Source organism: Aptenodytes forsteri, unplaced genomic scaffold, assembly GCF_000699145.1.
Source record: "Aptenodytes forsteri isolate BGI_AS27 unplaced genomic scaffold, ASM69914v1 Scaffold88, whole genome shotgun sequence".
Classification (NCBI taxonomy): Eukaryota; Metazoa; Chordata; class Aves; order Sphenisciformes; family Spheniscidae; genus Aptenodytes; species Aptenodytes forsteri.
Genome location: NW_008795948.1, coordinates 256,318 through 280,460, shown reverse-complemented (window position 1 = coordinate 280,460; position 24,143 = coordinate 256,318). Strand labels below are relative to the sequence as shown.

Below are 24,143 nucleotides of genomic sequence, written 5' to 3'. Positions count from 1 at the left end.
AGCAGTGTATTAACCAAAGATGTAGCCTTAGCTGTTCGGACTGTTTGAGGTGGAGAAGACCATAACAAAGAAGTGCTAAAAGAAGTGCAAGAATAAACTGTTAAACAACTGTTGGGATAGATATCATTATCTTAAGTAAATATTCCTATGGAATATTTTTGTAATGTCATTAATAGCAAGGAGGCTTACATACCTGTGTCCTACCTATAAAGGCGAACAGCAGCAGAAGAAAATTGCAGAATATAGATCATGAAAATGAAATATCCGTAACTTCCCCAAGTCCCTGTAATCTGTTTGTAAATGAAACTTTGTAAATGAACACTTGCATGTAGATGAAAACAAGACTGAATATGCCTTGTCTGATAACTCTCTCTTTATTAAAACCTACTGGTCTGTACAATATGCCTAAATTTTTACAGATTAATCTTTGGAATACGCTATTGCAAATAATGTGAAAGTCCACTGTGATTTTCACCCCCTAAGAGTGGAAAATTTTTATGAAGATAAGTGTAAAAAGCCAATGTCAAAAGAAGCTAGAATAATCAGAAAATGCAGAAGATGCAAAAAAGGTAGATCAGCAGCACTGGAACATGTTGTATCAGTGAATCTCAGTCTCTGAGACTTTAGTAGACTTAATAAAATAACTTTATTTTGGAGAGACACTTTTGACTTTTCCTACACGTTTTGTATTTCTCGCCTTTCTCTCGCCCCCTTCCCCACTCCAAGACCCAAAGAGTGTGTTGACTTGAACATATACACAGGAATTTTTCAGATCTTACCTAAAGTTTACTGTCAAGCCTGTTTCATTACCTGTTGTGATGAGACAATAAGAGACGACAGGATTTAGTCACCAGTAGCCTTTCCACAACTTACCTTTACACAGTTTGTTTCCACAATTTAGCATTTTTAATAGGTAGTTTACTGCTTCCCAAATTCAGTTCACAGTGAATATTAGTTGGAAGTAATACTGCTTCAAAACCCTTTGCAATTATACGTACATGCTGGATTTCTCTGCATAACTTTCTGTATAACTACTAAAGCTGTTAAGTATGGGTAGTAGTCTGCCTATGCTATTTATGTTAAAATAGTCACTTTACAATGTGAACAGAAGCTAGCTTGTGTCCAGAGCCTGACAGCCTTGTTTTGGTCATGATAGAGCAGTTTGGAGAAACAAAGAATAGAAGCGGGATGTGGCAAAGTGCAGCAAAGGTTTCAGCCCGCACGATATGAGTACTCCAGGGTGGTCATCCTTCCTGGTGTGAGTCACACAGCAAACTCTTCTTCTGGCCAAGAGTCCCACAACCTAAGGAGAAGAGAAACATGGGGAGTAGTTAATGAGCAGGATATGGCAACAGGTCCCCAGAGATCCTGTTAGACTGAGCGAAGATGGGAGTCCAGAAATGTCAGCCTCAGAAGCTCCTGTTGGCTTTCATCCTCCTATAAACAGAGATTTGGATGAACCTGCAACTGCTGTGCCAGCAGAGTCCCTCTGCTGATCATACAACTTACTGCTAACATGAACTCTGCACTCGGACTGCTTGTGAGCCCCATAGGAAGTACCTGTAGCATATTTAACATGCAGAATTTCAATCTCTACTTTGAAGTCTCACTCAGCACTTCCTACAGTTAATTTAATTAATAATCTGAGGCTTTTACCACTTGCCCATACAAAGCTGCCCCAAACCAAACACTCCGTAGCAGAATGGACCTGAAGATGGCAATTAAATTAAATTTAAAAAAAAAGTTTCAAGAGCTTGAAATTTTATTTTCATTTCACTTTGGAATGAAGACAAACTATTTTGTACACTTTTGTGAAAACACAAATAGGATCAGAATATCTAGTCTTGATTCAGCAATGTGAGGTCTAGGTATATCCCATTCTGACTCTGCACATAGGGAGGAACTGATTTAGAATGAGCTTTCCAGCAATTCACTCTCTTGTCCTTTTCCCAGTTGTCCCAGGTCTCTTTCCTACATCCCAACTGTGTCCTAAATACCTAGCTAAAGCAAATGAGATATTTTTCTTCCTCATTCTGGCCTAAAAATATATCAAAGTCTGCTTGAAATGTTTGGATGAAATTTCAGCTATTGAAAATACTCCAATCAAGTCTCCTGCATGGGAGCATGTGCCAGTGGATAACAGGCTTGCCTTCAGGTGTTATTATCTGAGGAGCTTTACTTATATGCCCACATAAACAAATAAGTAAGTATGGATGATGGAAGAGAAGGTTCTGTGATAATGGCAAATTAGTTTTGTAGTTGAGGACTGCTAGAGCTGATTGCATTGTTGAATTCAACAATTTCATTGTTGAAAATGAAAGGCCTGAACAAAGATTGTTTAATTAAAAAGGAATCTTGCCGTTACATTGCCGAACTTCGAGCAGGATTAAACTGTTTAGGCTAACATAACAGGACTTTTTTTGCAGAATGCCTTTAACTCCAGCAGAATCCGTAGCTCAAGCAACAGCATTGTCTATTCAACGTTAATTGTATCAGTGCAGGTTCTGTATTTGAGAATTGTATGAAATGTTACGATAGGTAGATAGTGCCCCATAATTTACTCTTGTGACCTTTGTCATAATTCAGTGTTTGTTTCTTAATATGCTGTACTAATATTGACATTTCTGTGCCTACATTTTGCATTATGCAATAGGGCAAGATGAAGATGTTTCTCTGTAGAAGAATTACAAAAGATGAAGGTATCTGCTAAGTAATATTTTGAAGAGAATAAAAAACTACCTAAAATTCTAACTATTTATTCCCAGCTCATTTTTTCAATTAAAATTCCCAAGGTATCAGTATGGGTCTTCTATAAAATGTCATAATGGAACAGCATCTCTTACTCCATTAACTTAATGTATTGATATTACTAAGCACTGAAACAGTAATTTGTTCACGGCTGACTTTCAAAAGCCTTAACTTAAAATGAACCCTGTTGAGATTTTCAGTTATTTCAGTACGCTTCATTGCTAAGTGTTTTAACTTGACAGTTTTACGCTTTTCTTAAAGATTATGACTCAGATGCTATGAGCAGCTCTTACGAATCCTATGATGAAGAGGAGGAGGATGGAAAGGGGAAAAAAATGAGACATCAGTGGCCTTCCGAGGAGGCCTCTATGGATCTGGTGAAGGATGCCAAAATCTGTGCCTTCCTCCTTAGAAAGAAACGATTTGGGCAGTGGACCAAACTACTGTGTGTTATCAAAGAAAACAAACTACTGGTAATTTTTATTTTTATCTAGCTATATTTTCTTTGTACCTTTTAGACGCATTTATTTTTGCAGGAATCTGGTTTTTGGAATAGGTTCTGCAAACAGTGGCCAAGTCTACAGTAACTTTACGAAAAGAGTTTGGTCATGATTTACCCAAGAAGCAGAGAAGCACTGAAATTATAAGCGTATCATTTAGCCACTTAGAACTTTGATTTTTATTGCACTTAAACCCAGGCAGTTCCCTGATACTGGAAAGAAAGTCTGGCCTATTAGCTTCTAACATATTTCATTTGGAAAAAAAATTGCTGAAACTGTAAATCCAATCTTTCATTCCCTGCGGACCAAAAATCTCCTAGGTAGCTTTGTGTATGAACTGTTGGATCAGACCGCTGGAGAGAAAAGTCCCTTGTTCGACTGAGAATTTACTTGGCAGCATATGCCGTGGTAATGTATACGCTTTAAACGAAACCTTTGCCATCTGTTCTGCGGTCATTACAGATGCAGTATTCACATGATGCACAGCTGCATTATAGAAAGGAAAGAAACAAGTGGATGTATTTGTTCCTTAAGCATATCTGCTGTGTTTCTTTCTGATTGGAGGCACCAGTAGAAGATTCTGTAAGTTAGTAAATGATCTGCTCATAGATGTTTTGTTTTCTGAAGAGAGAGCCTATTTGAGGGAAACACTCATTCCTGTGTCATTATAAGCGAACTAATGCCTACAGTAATAAATAAGTTGCGGTCTTAGGCACTCCCTGTCTTCCTGTCTGGTGCTTCCAACAGTTGTAACTAATTATGTAACTAATAATGACTGCAATATCCCAAATGTTAAAAGCTGATTAACAGGTGATAGAACATTTTCTGTAGAACCTCATTATTCTACGCTCTTACAACATAGCTTAGATGCATTCACTTCCCCAGTACATTTATGCTTGTGGCGGTACAGGAAATAACAGGATATGAAATAGAGGTACCTGGGTAAGAGGTTTCTGAAAATAGAGTTGAAATTCATTTGCCAGTTTTCAGTGGTTACTGAGGATTTAATTTTTCTATCCGCCTCTATTTAAGTGTCGAAAAGAATGTTGATTCCGATTTGGTTTGTATCATATTGTGATTCGGTTTGTATTATGATGCCATTATGCTTAGTCCACATTTTTATCACCATATACCAGGATCATATCAAATTTCAGGACCATCTGATAACAGCTTGAAGAAAAGAAAGACAGAGGGGAAAAAACAGATTTTCTCTGAAGTCACACAATATTTCTTCTACAATTATGTTTGTTTTTCTGTATAGAAATATGTTATTTTTTCTATTTTCATTTCCTTTAGCCATATGTGTGGTCTGAAAAGCTTTTTTTTTTCCTTATAGGGATTGTCTTTCAGTAATTCTGTGATGGGGATTAAGAAAATAAAAATCACAATAGGAGTCTAATGACCAAGTTACACAAGATTGGTTTATTGTTTGAAGGAGGCCTTAGACATTTAACTTATGAGATATGCAAGTAAAACAAATATATGTTCTTAGGGATTAGTAATTGCTTGTGTTATAAATGCAGCTGTCATCATAAAACCAAAATATTTTAATTAGAACTAGACATTAGAAATAACTTCTAGTAGGGAATCATTTTTCACTTAAAGTCCTTTAATATATAAATACTTCAGTTTTAGTCATGTATAATTATAAGTAAAATATTTAAATTAATATAAAGGGAATTATATACTGGTTATTGCTTCTTAAAGTGACTGATGTTGTATGTTTTCAAGACTTCATAGCTTGAAAACTTGACATTTTTTTAATGTTACAAACTGAAAATCTGTGACCAAGCTAGAGAAACTTTGAGTTAGTGGGCTTTGGAGAGGGAGGGAGGATTATGAGTGATTTGCAGACTGGGTTAGAGACCAAGCTAGAGAAACTTTGAGTTAGTGGGCTTTGGAGAGGGAGGGAGGATTATGAGTGATTTGCAGAGGCTGGGTTAGAGTGGCTGTATTTGCTCAGCCTAAGTTGTAGAGTTTATAACATACTTTTAACAGCTACTGTCTTCCTGACAGTTGCATCATGACATGAATACTGCCGCAGACATGCAAAAGTTCATGTGCTTTTCTCTGTTCACATTTATACTCAACTATTCTATGTATGCATATACTAATTAGTCTTCTTTATTATCAGATACCTTTTTAGCCTTTGTGCTTATTTGTATGAGTAAAAGCCCAATTTACCCAAGTATATAAAATAACTGGACATTCATATCCACAATTAAACGTCCTGTAGTCTGGCACTCTGTGACAGCTTGATGAACCTCAACTATACTGATGTGTTAGAAGACAGGACTAGGTCTATAGGACAAGTGATGTAACGTGAAACCCTTAATCTTTAGATCACCAATTTAAACATAGAGCAGGTCATCAGTGATCCAGCATGAAATGGCTGTTCATTGACAGCACTTACTACTGAGGGAAAAAACATTGGGTAAGTTATGTAGTTTTATCCAGGAGCTTACAGAGTAAACTAACATGGAGATTTAAGCAGCTTTGTGCAGTGACTGATTAAATTGAATTAGCTAAAAAAATTACCGTCCTGCGACTTTGCCCCCTTTCCACAGCGTGACAATTTTTTTACTTATCTCAAGAAAAAGAACAGCTGAGTAGGGCATGTGCCAGAGCCTTTGTAGCTGCAGCGTGTGGGCACTGGCGTAGGTTTGCCTTGATACGCCGGGCTGTTGCTGCAGGGCAGGGTAAGCATCTGGGCTTTAAATTTGTTAACTGTACAAGTTTATTCTGCTGCTACCTGTGAACAGATATCTGAAATCACCCTCTTCCTACCTGATCAAGGTCAAGGTTGAGTCATAAGGATAACACAGAGAAGCTTAACGCTCTCCATATGTTGTACCTGTCCTGCAATAAAAGATGTCTATTAATGTCAGTCTGGAAGTAATTTTGCTTTACAGAGGGGATGAGGAGGAGAAATGCAAAGTTGGCATTGGCTGGACTCTGTGGTATGTGGTAAAGGGGTGCGCGGAAAATATTAAAAATTAAAAAATAGTATTTCTATGTAATAACAGCTTTCCCCCAAGGTTCAGAAAGGTGATATCTAACTTTTGAACTTTCCTTACACATATTTAGTGTTACAAAAGTTCCAAGGACCAGCAGCCCCAGATGGAGCTGCTCCTGAATGACTGCAGTATCACGTACATTCCCAAAGACAGCAAAAAGAAGAAGCATGAGCTGAAAATCTCACACCAAGGAGCGGATGCCCTGGTTCTGGCAGTACAGAGCAAAGAGCAGGCGGAACAGTGGCTAAAGGTAAGGGGGGATTTCTGACCAGGAGCTTTTCCACCCACAAAGTGCTTCCAGTTGCTGTTAAAAACTGAGATACAGACAGTAACGTTTAGGCAAATCCAGACCACTTAAATCCCATCTAATTTGGGACTGCAGAAATACAGACTTAATGTTCAGGCCTCGAAGCAACTCCTTGGGTAATCAGCAGCTCAGTATTACACAGCTGCTGCTGCTGCTGCTGCTGCTGCTGCTGCTGAGTATGGTTTTCACTGCTAATTGCACAATAATCTGGCACCGAGAGGAGAGGTGGCAAATTCCCTTCCATTTTCATCTCAGCACATTTTCCAGAAAGCTTTGGTGGTGAGGGCACACTAGTAGTGAGCTGAAGGTTCAAATTCCCTAAGGTGGAGGGGGCTGGTACCCAGGTTGCTTTATGGAGTGGTATATTTGCGTAACCGCCATAGGCTACCCTGCAAAAATTGGGCATACCAACATCACAGTCACCTTTTTGAAAAGAAGGATCTCTGAGGAGATACCTGTTTGAATTGCTCTGGATGGAGAAAAATCCTTCAGCTTCCTGAAGTCAGTTCAAGTTTGCTAATCCTGGTTTAGCAGGGTATCATCTGTTATGGTTTGTTCTGGGAATGCAGACTTCTGAGAAATGGGATTTTGTCATCTTCCACTCCTTTCTGTTCAGTGTCTGCAAATGTGGAAAATCCCAGTGCAAGGACTGCAGTTTTAGATCCTAACCAGATTACTAGTATTTATGTTGGACTATACCAGTCTCAAATGTAGAGGTCAGTGAAGTAGTGTGGGAAACTACCACTGCAATTTCAGTAGCTTGTTTTAAGACCTGGAAATCCAGCCTTTTAAATGCATGTAAAGGTCTGAATGCATAACACTCATCAGGCGTTCTTCATGCTGTGCTATGATCTAACCTTATATGGTACTTATTTTTCTAAGAATAAATTGTATTTTTCCAAATACAATCGAATTAAACACATAGGAATTTCCTGATGGCAGATAGTTTTTCTGCAGAAGAGGGAGACATAAAATGCAGCTTAAGAGGTATGAGTCCTGCTGTGGGCTAATTTACTAAATGTAAAATTAATCTGTAATTTCTTATTTTGCAATATTTGAATATATATTTTGGGGGTTTGCAGTTTGTGTGTGTATGTGTGTTTGGTTTTGACTGTGAGTTTGTACTTAGCTTAGGAAAATGCACTCTCTATTGCCTTTTTAATAGAAACTAATCACAGCCATGTATTTGTTAGGCTTCTTCTAACATCAGTATCTTGTTTCAAGTTATAAAATCTAGCACCATCCAAGTGTCCGACTAACTCACCTAGAGTTTCAAAAACACTGATTGGAATGAAAAGAAATTCACAAGTCATATTCTTTTCCAAGGGAATTCCGCTGTAATTAGATCATAGGAACTGCACCATTATTTCCTGTGTTGTTCTAAACTTGGGTTTGCTGAATTCATTGGCATTTATCAGACTTTCTTTCATTAAAATTGTTTTCTTTTTTCTTTTTTTTTTTTTAATTGTACATAGAGCAGTCCCCACACAGGCAGACAGAGCAGTGCTAGATTTTTCCATATCCCAGATGCATTCCTTCTACTTTAATTACAAAAAAAAAAAAAAAAAAAAGATTTTGTACAGTTGCATGTTAACAAAGTTGTGTGTGCCGAGGGTGAATGGCCGGACAGTATGTTATCTGCAAAGCATTTGGAGACAGTCTGACAGCACTTTATTTAGTTCCTTCATGCTGCAAAGCTCTCTATTAATAAAACTCTTCCAAGTACATGGCAGCACTACTGTACGCTCAGCTTCCAAGTCCTCAGCACTGCTGCAGCACTCTCTGTTCTGTACAGTACAAATTGCCTATCCAACAGCTAACCAAAAATGGTCTGTGCAGCTCTTGCAACAGAGTTCTGTTCTCAAGAGGAAGTATAGCTTTTTGAGATAGACAGTATTGAGTTTTGTATTTTTTAAAATGTATCAAAATTTAAGTTTGAGGGTTTTTTCTTATGAAAATAATTATTGTTTGTCATTCCAGCCTTATGTAAAATGAGCATCTGAAAATCATGTGTGGCTTTGTGTAGGAAGTTTCTATACTGAGAAAGGGATCACTGCTTTGTCTTGGGAGAAGCAGTTTGAGCTTTCCCTGCCTGTCACTCAGAGGGGCAGCATCATCCCCAGCTCTGTCACCTACATGTGATTTCCATAGTTAATACCATGGGCAGATTCAGAGACTGACAATGAGAAAGGTCTCTGCAACCACATTTTTTAATCATAACATACCTTCTCTGTCAAAGATACTGTACCAGTACATGCCAGTGGAGCCAGGTTATCGCTCAGGAACAACGGGTTCTCATGAACTCATATGTAGGTGTCAAATTAAAGCTTTACTCTTGAGCCTGAAAAGCTCAGAATGGCTTTAGAGGCCAGATTTTCCCATGAAAGCTAAACCAGATTATTTTTTTTGGTCAAATGTAATCGGTATAAAATACGTTTACTTAAGCAAATAATTTTAAAATATCTATTGGAAGACAAGTGTGAAATAAATGCAAAATATTCTAGACCTTTTTTTGTAAAGATGACACCAAAAAAACGCAGCTGATAAACTTAGTGCAAATTGAAGTCTAGACTGGAAACCACAAAGGGAGTTTCAGGTTTACCAGCTAAGAAATGCTTGATGAAAAAAAGATAGCTGATGTCACCAAAGAGCCTGTCAAGCTTTCAGAGCAAGGAGCATAAATTCAGGCTAGAGCTGAGATCATAGCAGTAATATGGTGTGCAACATAAAGTGGTGGAATTTTCCAGACTTGAGTCCTAAAATGTTCCCACAAAAATGTACATGAAAAAATGTGTGCAGTTACACACTCAGACCCAAACATGAGCTTTTCCCATGCGCGCCTGAGTATATGTGCATCTGTGTGTGCTTTTTTGCATTTGTGGTCAGGTGAGGTCTTAAATCTGCCTGTTTGTCTCAGCACATCCAACGGACTGGTTGAAACTACATTTATTTGTCAGCATCCCTGGGAAATGCTACATTGAAAATAAAAGGACTACTAAGAACATGACATTACAAGAAGATGCTTGTTTAGTGGCTTCATTCATACAGATGAATGTGTTCTGTGTGCAGGACCTTCAGACTAGGCCACGGAAAAATGCTCTTAATATTAAAAATATATGGATGCCAAAGAAATTAAGTTCTGAAGTAGCTTCTTGTAGAAGACTGGTAGAAGAAGGAAATGGTCATGGTTTCTGGTCCCAAGGCCTTCTCTTCCTCTTAGTATTGCCTCCTGCAAAAATGTATTTCTGATTTATCATGCATGAGAGGTAATCTATCATTTTGGAGTACTGGCCTTGATTTACGTTTTTCCCTAATGTTAGGCACCCTTTGTTAACTTTTCTTCGTTTTACAGTGTGCAGCCTTTTTGCTGCAATCTCTTCAGCTGAGGGTTTGTAATTGAGCAGTGAATCTTTCAGGCATAAGTAGACATTTCTGCATCTATCATTTTGACAATGTTCAGTCAGTTCTGAACTTGTTGTAATAAGAGGGATTTTTTGCCCCGGAGAGAGAAGAAAATCAAAGTTGTAACTGCATCCAGTCATCCAGAGACCCTGCAACACTCCTTGTAGGGCTGTTAATCCGGTTGTCCTACCCAGTTTCCATCTCCGATAACTGCATATTGTGTCTCATAAAAGTCTTTGAAAACGTCTTTTTTTTCTCTGCCCTGAGCTTAGTGAGGGGAGTCAAGTAACTTCTGGGCTCCGGTCTTAATGTGGACTGAGTTTTACTGAAGAATAAACTACTGACAGAGCTCTTTTTTTACTAGTTTAAATCGGCACAAAACTGAGCTTGTAACTGTAAACATTGTGTGGCTGGTTTTACTTTCTATGGGAATTTCCAGCTAGAGATCTCAAAACACTTGAAACATTACTTTCTTGGCTTAAGTAATGTTCCCCAAAGAGGTTATCATCTCCATTTTGTAGCTGAGTAGAGTCAAGTGCTGAATGATCATGCCTTAAAACTGACTGGAAAAAGTGTGTTTGGGGATGCATACTTGGTACAAGTGATTTCCGTATAGTGTTTGTTAGTTTATAAGTAACTTCAGGAACATACTGTGTCCCAAGGCAGTCAGGCTGGGTTCTTTCTCCACTGCACATCATCACCAGCAGTGAAGGCTTTGCAAACTAAAGCAAACCTCCCAGGACTTACACCCCTATTGTCTCAAAGAGATGGTTTTAGATACCTTGGTACAAACCACAGCAAGGTCAGTGTGTTTGCATAAAAACTATTTAGGGCATGATCCGGAGATGTGACAGGCTGAGCTGCGTGTGAGAGCTTTGACCAGCCTGCAGGACTGCTGCCAGCGTGCTTTGACAGAGCCAGAGGACCCCATCCTGGCTGTGAACCAGAGTGTGTTTGTGTGACTGGCACCATGGAAAGCAATACATTACTTAAAAAAAGCAGATGCATATGTAAATTTAAAAAAAACCCACCAGTGAATACAGAACCACAAACATCTATTTGCTTGTTTTCTCAGGGATAAGTTTTCTGTAAGTTCCTGGCTAAAATCACAAATGCAAGCTGTAGCAGATCTCAGAGCAGAATCCAGGAGGGCTGAGACTTGATCCCTTGCTTTCACCACGAGATAGTATTCCTCCTCTCTCCTACTTGCAGCTTTGGATGGAAAATTATTTAAATCATACCTAGCTCAGATTTACGGCCTAGAGTGCGGTCTGCATCTCTGCACCGCCTGGGCTGGGGATGCAGCTCCCCTTGCACGGGGTACCTCTGCCCTTGCAGCAGCAATGCCTCCAGCCACCCAGCGCCTCCTTCCCTGGGCTCTGTCCGATTCAGTGGCCATATATGGCAATAGACTTCATGGTAATAACACAGGAGAAAGGGTGCGGGGGTTGTCTTGGTTTAATATGTCAGAAAAGTATTTTTAAGGGGATATACAGTCACTAAAGATAGGCTTGCTGGCTGCTAGTCTGCTAGAATCTCATCCCCACTTTGCTCAGACAAATGGCAATAAGGCAGAAAGATGAATCTTTTCAGGCTAGGGGATGCTTGAGAATTACGTTTTCCAGTACAGAAGGTAAAGGGGGTTTCTTTTTGAGACTTAAAGCATAGGCTATGATGTGAATAATTTCTGCTTTTCCTCTAATTTATCTAGGTAAACTCCTTGGGGCATTTCTTCTCTGCAAAATGCTAAGAGAGTTTTGGTGCTCTCTTAAGGAGGGCAAGATTGATGCTAATGTATGTAGTGTGTAAGGGTCCAAAAGAGAGAGAAAATGAGAATTTAGTCATGCCAAAATGATGAGAAGTCCCAGAAAGTCAGTACTCCTCCAACACTGAAAAAGGAGTGTTTCAGGAATGAGAAACACTGAGTTACACCTGGAGCCAAACCCTTTTCCCTCTGCTGTGTTGTGCATAAGCAGATTTCAGCTTTACCATATTCCTCTCTTCAGAGTTAAGCAGCAGTGACGAGGCAGGGGCTTCAGCCCTCCCCATTTCTAGCAGTTCCTGTATTTGCGAAACACGTGGGTAGATGGGGATGAGGGGGTGGGTTGGCTGGATGGATTTCTAGCCTGGTTACATGCAGAAGTGAAGCAAATGTGCTGTCAGGCCGTCAGCTTTCTCCCTAATCACTTTTGAACTCGATCATATTAAAAGTGTGAGCTTCTCCTGTGAGTTTCATGAAAACATGAGACGAGATGAGACGAGATGCTATAGTCGCATCCCTGTGGTGAGCACAGCCTGTAGCCTGAACTTGTCCCTCGGTATCCCCCAGGAGAGAGGTCTGCAAGCTCCTCAAACGCAGGAAGACTCAGTCTTATTCCGTATCGGGTCTCAAAGAGATCAACTACAAGGAACCAGCTACAAATTTAGTACTTTTACTCAGAATTTTTTGGGTTTCTGTGAGGCAGGGTCTGGCTGGCAAGCAGCTGGCTTTCTGCTTTTACTGCATAGCCTGTAGTTTTTATCTGAAGCCTGGATCTTTGAAGGTAGCTGGAAAAAGCTAATTTGATTCTTCTGACTTTGCATGTAGGGTAAGTATTTTGCCTCCAGTCATGGTGTGTCATTTAAGATATAATAACTATAGAAATTTGTAGGTGACGACAGGTAAAAACATTTATAGTAAATGTTAGTGCTTGTGTAGTAAGATAGTTTTAAAGAGAGAAATATTCCAGACACACCACGTGGCAGAAATTCCACTGATTTCACCCGTCACTGTCCATGGCTTGGGGCAGGGAATCTTTCCAGCTTTGTACCTGCAAATATTTCCCCTCTATTCTTCATGTCACTGCAGTCAATGTGATACACCGGTGTATATCCTGATCTAGCTGGGGATTCAAGACCTTTCTATAACATAAATAAGGAATAATAATATAGTTCAGGCTGCATAAGCTTTTTCCAGGTCTGCATTTGAAAGAGGCCGTTCTGAAGTCTACTAATTGTAACATTGTAATGGTAATTGTGGTATTTAAAATTCTTGCGATGAAATAACAGAAGATTATTTTAAATTTATTTAGTTTTGAGGATATCCGAAGAAGTGAAAGGTCTTCAGTTTTCTGATTACATTTGCTTATATGTTTTAAATATTTGAATACATCGTCTGTTTATGATCTCAGTTTGATTTTCCTGGCAGATCACCCTGTGTGTGTGTGTGTATGTAATGTACAAAGGCATTTGTGCTGAGAAAAAGAGAATGATTTCCCTTTTCTAATGTGTGCGAAAACTTAAACTATTAATGGAGTATGCACCATTACAAAGTATTCTCAGTACAGCACTCCAGATAATGCCATTTTATTAAAAATAACACATTTGGGGATTCCTTTTATTTGCTTTCTAGTTTTGGAGCCATTGAGATGTATTTATTCATATTTTCACACATTTCATTGCAATGGATAAAAATTTGCTGACCTCCTTTCCCCACTCTCACTCACAACTATTTTTTAATGAAAATAGTGGTCTTTTGTTTTCATATGACTCCAGGAGACTCCACAGAAAAAACTGACAAAAATGCCGAGTCTTGTGATTGAAATTATGCAAGTTGGCAACACTGGTGGAATGTTTTATCCTTAAAATTTTGAGTTAAAGCTATAAGCATGTGAAAACCACATCTATAATGGCAGCTGTCTGCAAACGTAATTATAGAGAGTGCATCCAGGCAACCATTATATATTAAAGGCATTTCATCCTGGTGAGCTGTAGAAGCATGAGTTTTATGCTGCGCATCGAACACAATTATATTGCACATAGAAGGTGATGAGCAAGTCTGCCAGTGAACCCCTTGAACCCAAATGAAGTGTTGGATCCTTGAATATGCATTTAATTCAGATCTTGCCATGAACTTCCATTTGATAGTCTGTCATTTTTTTAATCAAAATTTAATTACAACCCAATTAAACACTTTAGCTTCTCCTTAAATATGTGAGGTATGATAAGAACCGGATTTACTTGAGTGCATGACTTTGCACATACTATTCAGTTAGTGCTGCCAAATCATTTCCCTCTGTTCTGTCTGTAACTCCCATTACTATCTGCCTTTGCCAAAATTAACTAACTGTGTGGTGTGAGCAGATGCTGAAAACATGAGCCATTGAACCAGGGTCATGCAGGAGACAGAAATGAATGTTCCCAGAAACTGTACGGCCACATTTCTCTAGGAAGAAAACAGCAGTGTATTTACACCATACTGAGGACCAGCAATTGAAAATAAAACAACACACACAAAAAAAAATTCTTATGATTTTGGGGAATATAGGGCTACATTTAACTCTGAGGTGCAAATGCTCTGCAACAGATATATCTACATTTTCTGTTACAAAGGGCGACAAGTGCCATGAAATACTGTGCTTATGTTTCTGGGACAAGATATAGGGAAGTTCAGACAGTCAAGAAAGGATACTGAAGTGTTTTAAGATACTAGCTCAGAAATGAAAGTGTAGGTTCATTTCCCCGCTCTGCTTAGATTTTTTTATGTGACATTGAGTGAGTGATTTGATCGTTCTTTTGTTCCCGAGTTCTCCATCTGTAAAATGGGGCTGGTGCTCTTTCTTTCTGTATGGCATATAGTGCCTGTAATTTATGATGTGCTCATGAGTTGTAGCATGGGTCTTTGTGTAAGCCCAGAAACATGTGATTTGTTTAGCTTCACCCTTAAAGGGAACTTCAATGCTGTGAAAGGACTGTTTGGTGCCATTTTATGTGCTCATGAGTTGTAGCAATTGGGTCTTTGTAAGCCCAGAAACATATGATTTGTTTAGCTTCACCCTTAAAGGGAACTTCAATGCTGTGAAAGGACTGTTTGGTGCCATTTTTAGCTCTTCAATGGTTTCCACATCAAAATTCTTCAGTTCAAAACTGAAAAGTGTGAAGGGAGGAGCTGGATATGTAAACATGTACATGTACATGGAAAGAGGAAAGTTTGCCTGTCTAGCGGTAATGTTTCCAGCAGACTAGGATGCCTTTCTTTCTTAGCTCACTTGGCACTGCTGTCCTTGCGTGGCTGCATGGCTGTAATCCACGCTGTGGAGCTCAGCATCCCCTTGGCATGAGTCTGGATGGAGAGGTGGGACCTGTTCTCATCAGCACAAGCAATTTCAGACTGATAACGGTCTGGTGGTAACCTCATGAGAGAGAAAAAAACGTAATTATGTCCATAGGGAATCATCAAATGTCTTTACTCATCACATATTTTTACATTTATATAGTTTCAGGTTTTGAAGTTGTTCAAATTCTATCAAAATCTCAGTGAATTCAGTTCTGGATTTTTCTTTAACTTTTTAAAAGCAGACTTAATGCCATTCTCATTTCCGAGAACACATTCACAATTGCTTTGACCTATACCTTTATGTCAATGTGCAAGTATAATACAAAAATGCAACAAAATACCACTGCGCAGTATTAACTGTAAGTCGATCAGCACTTCATTAGTTCTCCAATAGCAAAAAAGAGCAGCTGGGTAGCGTATTATGCAAAACTCTTGTCCTTTGACATGCGGGACCTTGAATCTAATCCCACTTTTTTGTCATCATAATGAAATTAATTTGATGGTGTCAGCTGAGTTCGTATTGCAAAACTAGCACGTGGAAATAAGCAGCGCTGTTGGTTTCTTTACTCAGGAGAGCCTTGGAACTTAGCTTGTCTAGAAACTGAAACCTCCCACCTCTAGACATTATGTTTCCTCCAGGTTGTACATGAAATGACTTAGGGAGGCAGCATGGAGAAGTTGGTGTAGTGACAGTCTGCCTGACACCTGCCAGCCTAGTAAATGTCTGTGGGATTCTCCTTCCCATCTCCCTTCACATTCATATATAATTTTTCTGATTTTTATTTTATGAATAATTAATAAATTCTGCCTTGTCTCCTAAGGTTATAAAAGATGTGTGCAGCAACTGTATGGGAGCGGTAGACTCCGATGGGCTGTTGTCTAGTTCTCCAGTACACAAGACAGAGCTGGAAAAGGTAAAGTTATCAAAATGATGAATGCAAAATTCCTAGCGATTACTTATTATAGAGGCACTGCTAGACGCTGCATGGTTTAGGGGATCTTCAGACCACAAAGCTGAAACTGAATTTAGGTTCTGGATTTCATGTATTAACTTCTTCATGTTAGACCATTTTCTGGGGCGATCTTCAATAACTATTTGCTGACTCGTGCTGCTTGTTTTAGACTATTAGCCCCTGTGTCATTTTTGTTTGTCTGGGTACGTGCACACATCCTACAGAGTTAAGATTTCTGCCATGTCTATTCGTTTGGTCACGAACAACCAGCAGACTGGCTTGTATCCATTAGCAGCTTCTCTTTAGCCATTTAGGGTGCAGACTAAGCAGGTCTGATACATGTGCTGTGATGCAGAGACACTCTCCATCAAGTGCAAAGAGCAAGCAGGGATGTGACCCTCAGGGAAGAATAGCTGAAGATGATACAAAAGTTTTAAGTGAAAGTCTTAGTTTTGAGAATTTAGTTCTTGAAGAGCTCCCTGGGCATGCTGAGGTCACTGTGTTGACAGACCCTTTCAAGCATTCGTGCCTCAACACAGAAACTTGGCTATTCACGTGTGGTTGTCTCTGCTGCCTTGACTCAGCAGGATATGAGAGCAAGAATTAGGAAGGAGAACAACCCTGCAGTGAACGATCAGTAAATTACCAGCACCAATTTAAGCCCCTGCTCTGTTAAGTCATCCATGTGAGCAGACCCCTCTGCAGACCCTGCTTAAAAGTCCCACTGACAAATGTTGCATCCCCAAATTCCTGATGGCAAGTTCTGCCTCCGTAGTGGAAGGATGCTACAATCAGTAGTGTTACGTTGCATTGCACCTGGGATAGTAAGAGCAAAGCATGCTCCATGACAGCTCAGACCTCCTGATTTCACAAGGCAAAAGCTGTTGGGTTTGCATGCTTGCACACACCTGCAGAGTATTAACAAAGTAACTGAAAGTGTCATAAAATAGTAGTTTTCTAAAATGCACGCCATGAAAAAGGGTAGCAAAACTTCTCATTCGTTTCTTTTTGTGATAATCTGTACATCTTCATGGCTTCACCACTCATGAGTAACGTGGTTACCAAATCTGTGCTGGCATAAGCTCTTTACCATGTTGTCCTATATCTCATATGCAACCATTACAGAATAATCGGCGCTAAAAATTTATTTCAAAAACCTCTTTTTTTGCGGATATTTAAAGTAGTGAAGCACCATGTAGGAATGCACTATTTTCTGATAAGTTGTAATTGTAAATGCGTATGTGAAGAATTTTTTAAAGAAATAATTTTAAAATTATTCTTATCTGATCCATGTAATTGTTCATTGCTTAGCAGATTAATAAACAGCAACATTTAGATTCTAGAAATTAATTAAAAATATATTGTGTGTATATTTTTATATACTTAATGTAAACAATTTATATACTCAATATAATACTTTATTTTAAATACTCAAGAGGTATTGAGTTATGGTTATGTCACTGTTTTGACTGTACTTTCAAATATAGACCTATTTTGTGGTTTCTGTGCTTTTCTAGAGCCTGAATGGCAATATAAAAATCCCTCTAAAACTGAATTTTTTACTATCGTCTATTTGTCTTCCAAGTGGATGAGAACTTGAAATGTGTTTTATTTCACAGTAAGCATACTTTTAAATTGACTCATGACACTTCATTTGGCAAAGGTGCCAACATTGTATATCAATGTATATCTTTGTCCCTGCAGAAGTTGTCATCTGAGAGGCCAAGCTCAGATGGGGAAGGTGCTGTGGAAAATGGCATCACTACCGTGTGCAATGGGAAAGAACAAGGTACGTCTCAGATCCAGAGATGCTTGGTGTAAATAATATGTGCATATGGGGAGCAATAGGTAGTGAAATACCTGGCTTTTGTCTTTTAAAAATAGGCAGTAAAGTTTTTGAATATTTTTATTAGGATTCAATTTAACTTGAAATCTGAATTATGTCAAGAGTGAATCCTTAAAATTTTGCAGTAACAGAGGCATTTGACGTTGTCATTGTGCAGGTAAAATCAATATAATTAGTATAAGGAAACAGAATATAGAAATTTTGATTCAGCCTTTTGTGTGTTCAAAAGTACAGTTTTTTAGAGCTTGGCCGACCACTATAGGCATCTAACAGTTGCTTTTAGCAACTGTAACTACAGTGGCAACATAAATAGTGGGTGTATAGCTTCTAAGCAAAAAAGCTATCATTTAATACTAGAAGGAAAGAATCATGAGTATTATATAAATATATATGTGTGTATACACATACATACACAGTTTATATGTGTGTGTATACACAGATACATAGATATATAAACTATTATGTATGATTATTTATATTAACATACTAAAATGTATATAATCACATAATATCAGTGGGTTTGTGAGGATATATGTATGTAATTTTACATATGCTACTTGGGAACCATGCATGTTTTGTAGTCCTTATAATCCAACAGAGGCACATCCCAAACCCAGAGGGAATTTTGTCTGAGTTATATCTAAAAAACTCAACCCCTATGCTCTCTGCGCCACCCCCCTCGCTGCTCCCCAAAGCGGAAGAAATTCTGTGACTTTGTTAACTTGCCGTATAGCAATGGTATCGTTTAGATAAGACATTTTTCTGCAGCTGTCAAGCTGAAGGGTAATGTGAGCTGCAGTGAGCACGAAGTCAATACTGGCCTCGGTGCCAGCGCTGTCTCGCCTTTTGACTCATTTCCTTTATCTTCTCCCTGGGTCGTTTTCCAACATTTCCTGACTATACAGATCTCTGACGTACCCAACAGTATAGAACAACGTCAGGTTTTGTGGTTTCTAGAAGTTGTGGTACATGGTTAGATTTCACCCTATAAAATCTTCTACTAAGCTTTCAAAAATAGTACTACTGTTTTAGCCTCTGAAACCTGCTGAGAAACATCTGTGATCCAAAAGCTGTTTGTCCATGATGTCCAAAAGTGCCTGGTGGCTCAGGTGCCCCACAAGAGGCATGCTGATGGAGCATGTGCTGCTGGAAAACCAGCCCAGCTTAGATGTCTCAAGGAGAGTAATTAAAAATACCAGTTGCTTTTGAAAGTTGTGACCTTCAATATGTAGTAATAAAAATAATAGGCATTATTGATTGCAAGGAGATTAAACTATTCCTGGCATCATTTTAAGTGGTTCTGGATGAAGGTTCACAATTTTGTTAAACAACGGATAGGAAACACTTAAGGGAGTACGTGGGAAGGGACACTCCGGAGAGCAGTCATCTCCAGCGGTCACGGCCAGCCTCTACTCCGCTCTTAACCAGCTGCTCGTTTTGCTGTAGGGAAGGAAATGAGAAGAAAATACTTTTGTGACAAAAATCACTGGCAGTCAGGCAATCAGTAGATTCTTTAGACTCAAAAAGATTAAGTCATGAAGGCCTTATTTCTGCTGCCTCTCAGTTCTGCAGGAAAATAAAACAGCAGTGTGAAGGGAAGATAGGACACAAAAACTAAAAAGCACTGAAATGGGCTTATTCCACTGTCTGTTCATGCTCCTGAGAATGGTTCCTTTGGGCTTCTGTCTCAGAGAGATGAGTTTTTCTCAGTCTCTGGCATTTTTTAATGCTTTTCATCTCCTCCCCACTCAACAGCCACAGCTGGTCATCGGCTGCCGCTGCGTGGGACAGAAACCGGTCTGTGGGCAGGTGCTGCCTTTGGGTTTTACCTCAGGCAGGGACTGACATGAGCAGATGGGGCGGGTGACCTTCCTCCCTCAAACATGGCAGCTCGTTGCATGTTTAGAGAGCGCAGTATAAGTTGTGAACACCCTTCCCTTAGGAAGAGAGAATTAGACCTTTGCTTGCACACGTGTCGCTGTATTGGAGTTTGCTGGTGAACAGCTATCCGCACCTGAAAAGCTGCCTTTCCCCCTCGGCACCGCATGTGGCAGGTGACAGATTTGTACAGTCTTGGCTACTGATACAATTTCTAAATAACGTTCCATGATTCCTAACAATTAAACTAAATATGATAAATTATCCCATTGTGAGTCCCAAACTGCTTCTCTATTTCCCGTGCATTCTTCTTCCCGGTTCATCAGTTCATATAGCCATTTCTCATATGAACATTTTGTCCTTTTTTTTCCTCAGTTTACACAAGTCCATAACCACTAAATGTTCCCTGTTGCAAAGGGAATTGATATGTCAGGGATAAAGTTACAGCAGCTCAATCAGTAACTATCCTAAATGTATTTTTCATCAAAATCATGTATTGGGGCAAGTTGATGGATGGTTTTGCTGCCCTTTCAGTTAGCAGAGAGACTGTTGCTCTATTGATGGAATCCAAATTAGGCCACTGAATGCAATTTCCGAAAGTTCATTTCGTTTGTTCTGTTTTGCAAATAAAAGGTCTTTTTTTCTGATTCTGTTTAATCTTAGAAACTTTTTTTTTCAATTTATTAGGATTTTAGTCAGATAGGCACTTTTAAAAATTATATCCATAGTCCTTGCCATGTTATGTTGAGCAGCTCAACGTGCCTCAGTGCACAGAGCCGTAGTATTACTAGTAATGTATTAAGTTAATGGAAGCATAGACTGGATGTTAGCAAAATACCTCTTTTCAGCAGAGCTTTTTTTTTCCAAGCCCTCATGATCACAAAAAGTGCCAACTTCTAACCATTGAATGCTTATACTGATCCCACTAATTTAATTGTTAGTAGTTAATTTATAAGTCTTGTCTTTCTAAAAGGTCCATTATTATAAGATACCTTAATTGTACATGGCAGGAGTATTTTTGCTAGGCAAGCATATTCTGTCTTTGTTGTGTACTTAATTGTTGAAGTATTTTGAGGTAAATGTTTAGGAACAATGAAGGATCATCTGGCTGGATTTTTATTCTTGTGTATATGAGCTAAATTTATATGCAGGTACCTCAGTCATACTGATAAATTAGATGATGACTGCTGTGGAAAGAGACTTTCAGCTTGATTAGATTAAATTAAATTAGAAGCTTGATTTTTGTTTTTCTTATCCTTCTGAATGCCATGATTTTTATAGCACAGAGGTTATTTAGAAGCATCTGCATTAGAGAGGGCATATAATATTTATCTCATTGCAGTCTGCAACTTTTGTACAAATGTTCATCTTGCTCAGGATTGCTTGTCTGAACTACTGTTTTTATTCAGGTTCTCTCTAGTCATTGGTTAATTTAAACACACTAAAATACACACTTTTGCTTTCTTAATAGTGAAGAGGAAAAAAAGTTCAAAATCAGAAGCCAAGGGCACTGTGACTAAAGTAACAGGGAAAAAAATAACGAAGATCATTGGTTTAGGAAAGAAAAAGCCATCAACAGATGAACAGACCTCATCAGCTGAAGAAGATGTTCCAACATGTGGTAAGTGATTTTTCTTCTTGAGTCTTAAATGCACATTGCGACTAAAACTTTATAAAATTCTAGACTAGAAATTCCTCTAAAATTGCTTTTACTGCTATAATTCTTCCCCCAACATCAGAAGGATGCACTCAGACTGAAAGAGGAGTAATCAAGAGCTTATAATTTGAAAAGAGACTAGAAGAACTTGGCTTTTTAAATAAAATGGTAGCACAGGCTCAGAAGACATATCATTGCTCTTTGCAAAGGTGAGGGGGAAGAGAAGTGTGGACAAAAAGCAGAAAGAAACAAGAGCTGTTTTCAAACAAATGGATATAAAATGAATATAGGCTGGACTATGAAATAAATTTAGGCTAGGAATTAGAAGAAGGTTCTTGGGAAGGGATCAAGTCTTTTATGATGGATCGTGGTGAGGTTTTATGGGACAGCAATCAAGACAGCAGTCGACTGGCCTCAGCCAAAGTGATTTGAGTTTAATTGTGGGTTCCTAAAGTGGTACACATTGGGCAAAACTTGAATGAAGTAACAAATTTCTAGTAAGCTATTTTAACTCCTAATGTTGATCACTCCATATGACAGCTGTAGTGCTTGGCAGCACCAAGGAAGTATAGAAAAAGGCACGCAGAAAATGCTTATGTTTTGTATCTTAGCTGTTAAAGTTTGCTCACAATTTAGGATTTTGCACAATGCGCTTAGCTGATGTCCTCACAGCTCTGGTATTTGCAAACAATGCAATGTATTTACATTCTCCTGTTTGCCTTCTGGTGCTCCAGTATTAAGTAAGACTTTCATACGTGAATAAGGTTGAACCCACCCTTCTCCCAATCCCTTCCAAAAAATTTTTCCATAGAAAGCAAGCTGTGAAGCAGTTGCACCGGGTTCTGAATTTGGATTTGCCTTTTCCCCTTTAATTGACAAGGAAAACTTTGGGAAACCCAGAAATCTGTGATTAGGCAGCAGTTGGCAGAACTCATCAGTACATGAAGTATGATAGATGCTTGCCCAAGGTGAAAGAAGCAGATCCATGGACCACCAGCAAGAACTTCATAGATCACAGGTGGCTCTCAAGCCACACTTTGGGAATCTATTCACATAAGCAATCTTTGATTAAATAAGTATGTGTGCATATATGTCTATACATCAGCTAAGTACAGATGTGATTTATCAGCCAAAAGAACAGCTGGGAAGAGCTGTGTCCAGCCAGATGCATTGTCTGAAGCATCTGGCTTCCATAAAAGCTCAAACTTCCAGGGTCTCATACTCCATTGATTATTCTGTATTATGTGAGACGTTAACCACAGCTGGACAGTCTAATTCCTAGAATTTCTATCGTTATTTCAGATATGGACATAAGTATAGCCATTACTATTGCCTGCATTTGGCTCTACTCAACACCACTTGCAGATTTTACAGGAAAATATGTAAGTGTCTAGGCTTTGGTCATTGCGGGAAGGCTTTGCAGAAGGAGTTTCTCACCACCAGGAATTTGGCTTAGTGCAATGCCCTCTGGGAGGTTGCTCCATAGTTGAAGGCTTGTACACGTTAAAAGGCTCCACCTCCCATGAACAAAGGGAAAAGCCCAGCAGAGCTGCAGGGGACACCCAGCTAGAGTGGAGATGGAAACCCACCTGCACTCAGAGTCATGGCAAAGCTCTTCCCTACAGCATCACCGGTCTTTGACTGCCTGGGCTAAGCTGAAGTGCTAATGCCCCAACTGGGAACACACTCAAGGCATTTTGGTCATGTAAACTGTTGAAGTTTTAAGTAGGGATATGTGGGAGGAAAAGCATGGGATCCTGCTTAGTTCAAGTGAAGTAGGAGGGTTTGGAAGAGCTTTTCTGAGCGGTGCATTGGGAGCAGAGGGGGAAGAAAAGTACTGTCTGAAAAAAAGGACTCTCACTCCAAAACAAGCCAGCTGGCTTGCACGTGAAGGGTTTTCTGTTTCTAGGGATTATATTATAATGCATAGCTATACAGGGTTTTGTTACAGGAGGAAGGAGGAGAGCTGGAGAGTGTGATCATCACAAGGAGCCAAAATCAGAGGATTGTGCACATCCTCCTTTTTTTATGGCACCTTCCAAGATGTGCGCAATTCTGATCTGCTATATCCTGTTGGATCAAGCTTTGCCATTGGAACCATAATGTTGGAAGGGAAACCCAGAAAAATGAATGATAAATCATAGTTTTAATGAAAACCAAAGAGATAGCTATCCAACAGGACTAAATGAAAATCAGACCAGAGATAGAAGACAATTTTTTTTACATAAATTCTGGCCTGTGCAAGATATCATTTGTTTCCGTCTTCATAGCCTGTTTGGAAGCAGCAACATGCTGAATTCATGTACCGTTCGTAATGTGGAAGTAAAAGATCTTTTTTTTTTTTTTCATTCCCAGACTAAATAAGGCAGGAAAATTGGGCATTGTCTTGATTTTAAGGTTTGAGTCTGGAATGATTGTTGCTATGGGACAGAGAAGGAAAAACAAAACAGTGCCCATTTAATGTTATTCTATGCCTAGACACTGTATCCGATACAGAGCATGATAGGAGAAGCGGGTTTTTTTAAAAGCCACTTTGTTCATGAAATTTTGATTTGTCGTAAGGGTACTGTATTATCCCTGGAAAAAAAACCCCACCTTTGTTTAAACTTTTGTCTTAAAGTTTAGCTAAATTTCATATACATTTACTTCTTGAATTTTAAACCAATATGAATTTTATTTTTATTGGCATCAGTAGCGATTTTTTAAGTTCTGCTTTAAAAGTGTTGCAAACCAAACCTGC

At 39.0% G+C, this 24,143-nt stretch overlaps 1 protein-coding gene across 2 annotated transcripts in view; it reads left to right on the top strand.

Annotated features, from left to right (window-relative positions):
- Positions 1 to 24,143, top strand: part of AFAP1 (actin filament associated protein 1) — a 66,712-nt gene that overhangs the window by 20,358 nt on the left and 22,211 nt on the right. For both annotated transcript variants that reach the window (XM_009285362.2, XM_009285361.2), the window contains exons 4-8: positions 3,010 to 3,221; positions 6,336 to 6,515; positions 15,891 to 15,983; positions 17,727 to 17,811; positions 21,218 to 21,367. In XM_009285362.2, coding sequence (XP_009283637.1) covers positions 3,010 to 3,221; positions 6,336 to 6,515; positions 15,891 to 15,983; positions 17,727 to 17,811; positions 21,218 to 21,367 — 720 coding nt within the window. The remainder of the gene's footprint in view (positions 1 to 3,009; positions 3,222 to 6,335; positions 6,516 to 15,890; positions 15,984 to 17,726; positions 17,812 to 21,217; positions 21,368 to 24,143) is intronic.